At 53.2% G+C, this 1424-nt stretch overlaps 1 protein-coding gene across 1 annotated transcript; it reads right to left on the bottom strand.

Annotated features, from left to right (window-relative positions):
- Nucleotides 1–214: 214 nt before the first annotated feature.
- On the bottom strand, nucleotides 215–760 carry LOC131294374 (protein suex-1-like). Its single transcript, XM_058322422.1, has one exon. It carries the CDS (start codon nucleotides 758–760, stop codon nucleotides 215–217), a length of 546 nt encoding a protein of 181 aa, XP_058178405.1.
- Between the last annotated feature and the right edge of the window lie 664 nt (nucleotides 761–1424).

Below are 1424 nucleotides of genomic sequence, written 5' to 3'. Positions count from 1 at the left end.
ACTTCGGATAGGTTTATTTATCAACTAAAGCCGTTTCAACAACTCATTTAACACTTTTCTCACCTTTCGGATTCAGCCAAAAGCGACATTATTACAGGTTTCACATGATCTTCCATTGTTTTACATATATGAAAACATGTTCAAAACAAACTACAAACATATGAAAAAACCACTGCAAAGTTTCATGTGCCAATAAAATTATATCCGATCAAGTTTATTTCATATCATGCGCCTCATCCATTATGTCTACACTTCGGGCCGGTTTCTTATGCAAATAGTCGTACTTGTAGTACGGTGGGACCTTATCAAGGTCTCGCACGAACAAACTCAGCGTGTTGGGGACACTCAAGGGGAGATCGATCAAATCACCGTTGAACCCGTTCAGTGCGCTCAGTTGGCTGAAGCCAACAGCGTTGGTGGCCGCCTCGATCAGCAGATCGCGCATCTTGAGAAACATCTCCACGTCGCCCCATTTGCGGTGTCCGTGGCCACCACCGTAGCCGCCGTAGCCGCCATCGTAGCCACCGCCGCCGTAGCCACCATCAGAACCTCCGCCGTAGCCGCCATCGTAGCCACCATCAGAACCTCCACCGTAACCACTGTCAGGGCGGCCATCATCGTCGCCACCACCGTAACCACCGCCGTGGGCCGCTCCGTAGCCACCGACTAGCTGCACGTCCACTTCGCGTTCGGCCGACACCGGTCCAGCAGTTAGCATGGCTAGCGCCACCAGGGTAAAGGCTAGTAGATACGTCTTCATCGTTCCGGTTGTGCGAAAATGCTACGTGCGTCAACTGTGGATGTCCAAGATTGTCCAAGAATAGTCGCCAACGATGCCGCTGTCCGCTTCCGTGCCCGGGTCGACTCGCACTGAGGTCCTTCGGGCCGGGATGTCTTGACGAAAGTTTCCCAGCTCAACGGTGATACCGCGCGAATCCGATCGGAAGCCCCGCGAGTGAAAGGTACCACCAGAAGATCCCGGTTTGGGAACACCTTTCACCGAAGGCAGCTCGGGATCCCGACTTTGGGGCCCGAACGTCCCGTGATTGGTCGGTCCGGGTTTCGTTGGTTGCCAAGTTCTGGAGGTGGGAGATTCGACGGTAAGAACGAACTGATATTTTGGGGTACCTAAAATTTCCCAACTCCCGTCCCGACAAGCACAGTACGATTGCAGCCGCCATCGCACGTGGACGTTCCCCGCGAAACAAGAAGCCTTACCAGTTCCAGAAGTCATCAGCAGTTAGTATCAAACACTGTGAAGGAATCTCAACGAAATCGACTCAACATGGCCCGATCCACCTTGTTCATCTTTGCCGTGCTGGTACTGGCATCGGTCATCATCGCCGAGGACCCCAAGCCACTCTCCCTCGAAGACATCCGCCAGGAGGTACTGGCGCGCATACAGGCAGCGAACGTGACGTTAC

The sequence above is a fragment of the Anopheles ziemanni genome, chromosome 2 (assembly GCF_943734765.1).
Source record: "Anopheles ziemanni chromosome 2, idAnoZiCoDA_A2_x.2, whole genome shotgun sequence".
Taxonomy (NCBI): Eukaryota; Metazoa; Arthropoda; class Insecta; order Diptera; family Culicidae; genus Anopheles; species Anopheles ziemanni.
Note: the sequence above shows the minus strand (reverse complement) of the source record. Positions and strands in the feature narration are given on the sequence as shown.

Bases quoted from the DNA above. Each gene is read 5' to 3' on its own strand.
- LOC131294374 (XM_058322422.1), bottom strand. From the start codon at position 760: ATGAAGACGTATCTACTAGCCTTTACCCTGGTGGCGCTAGCCATGCTA.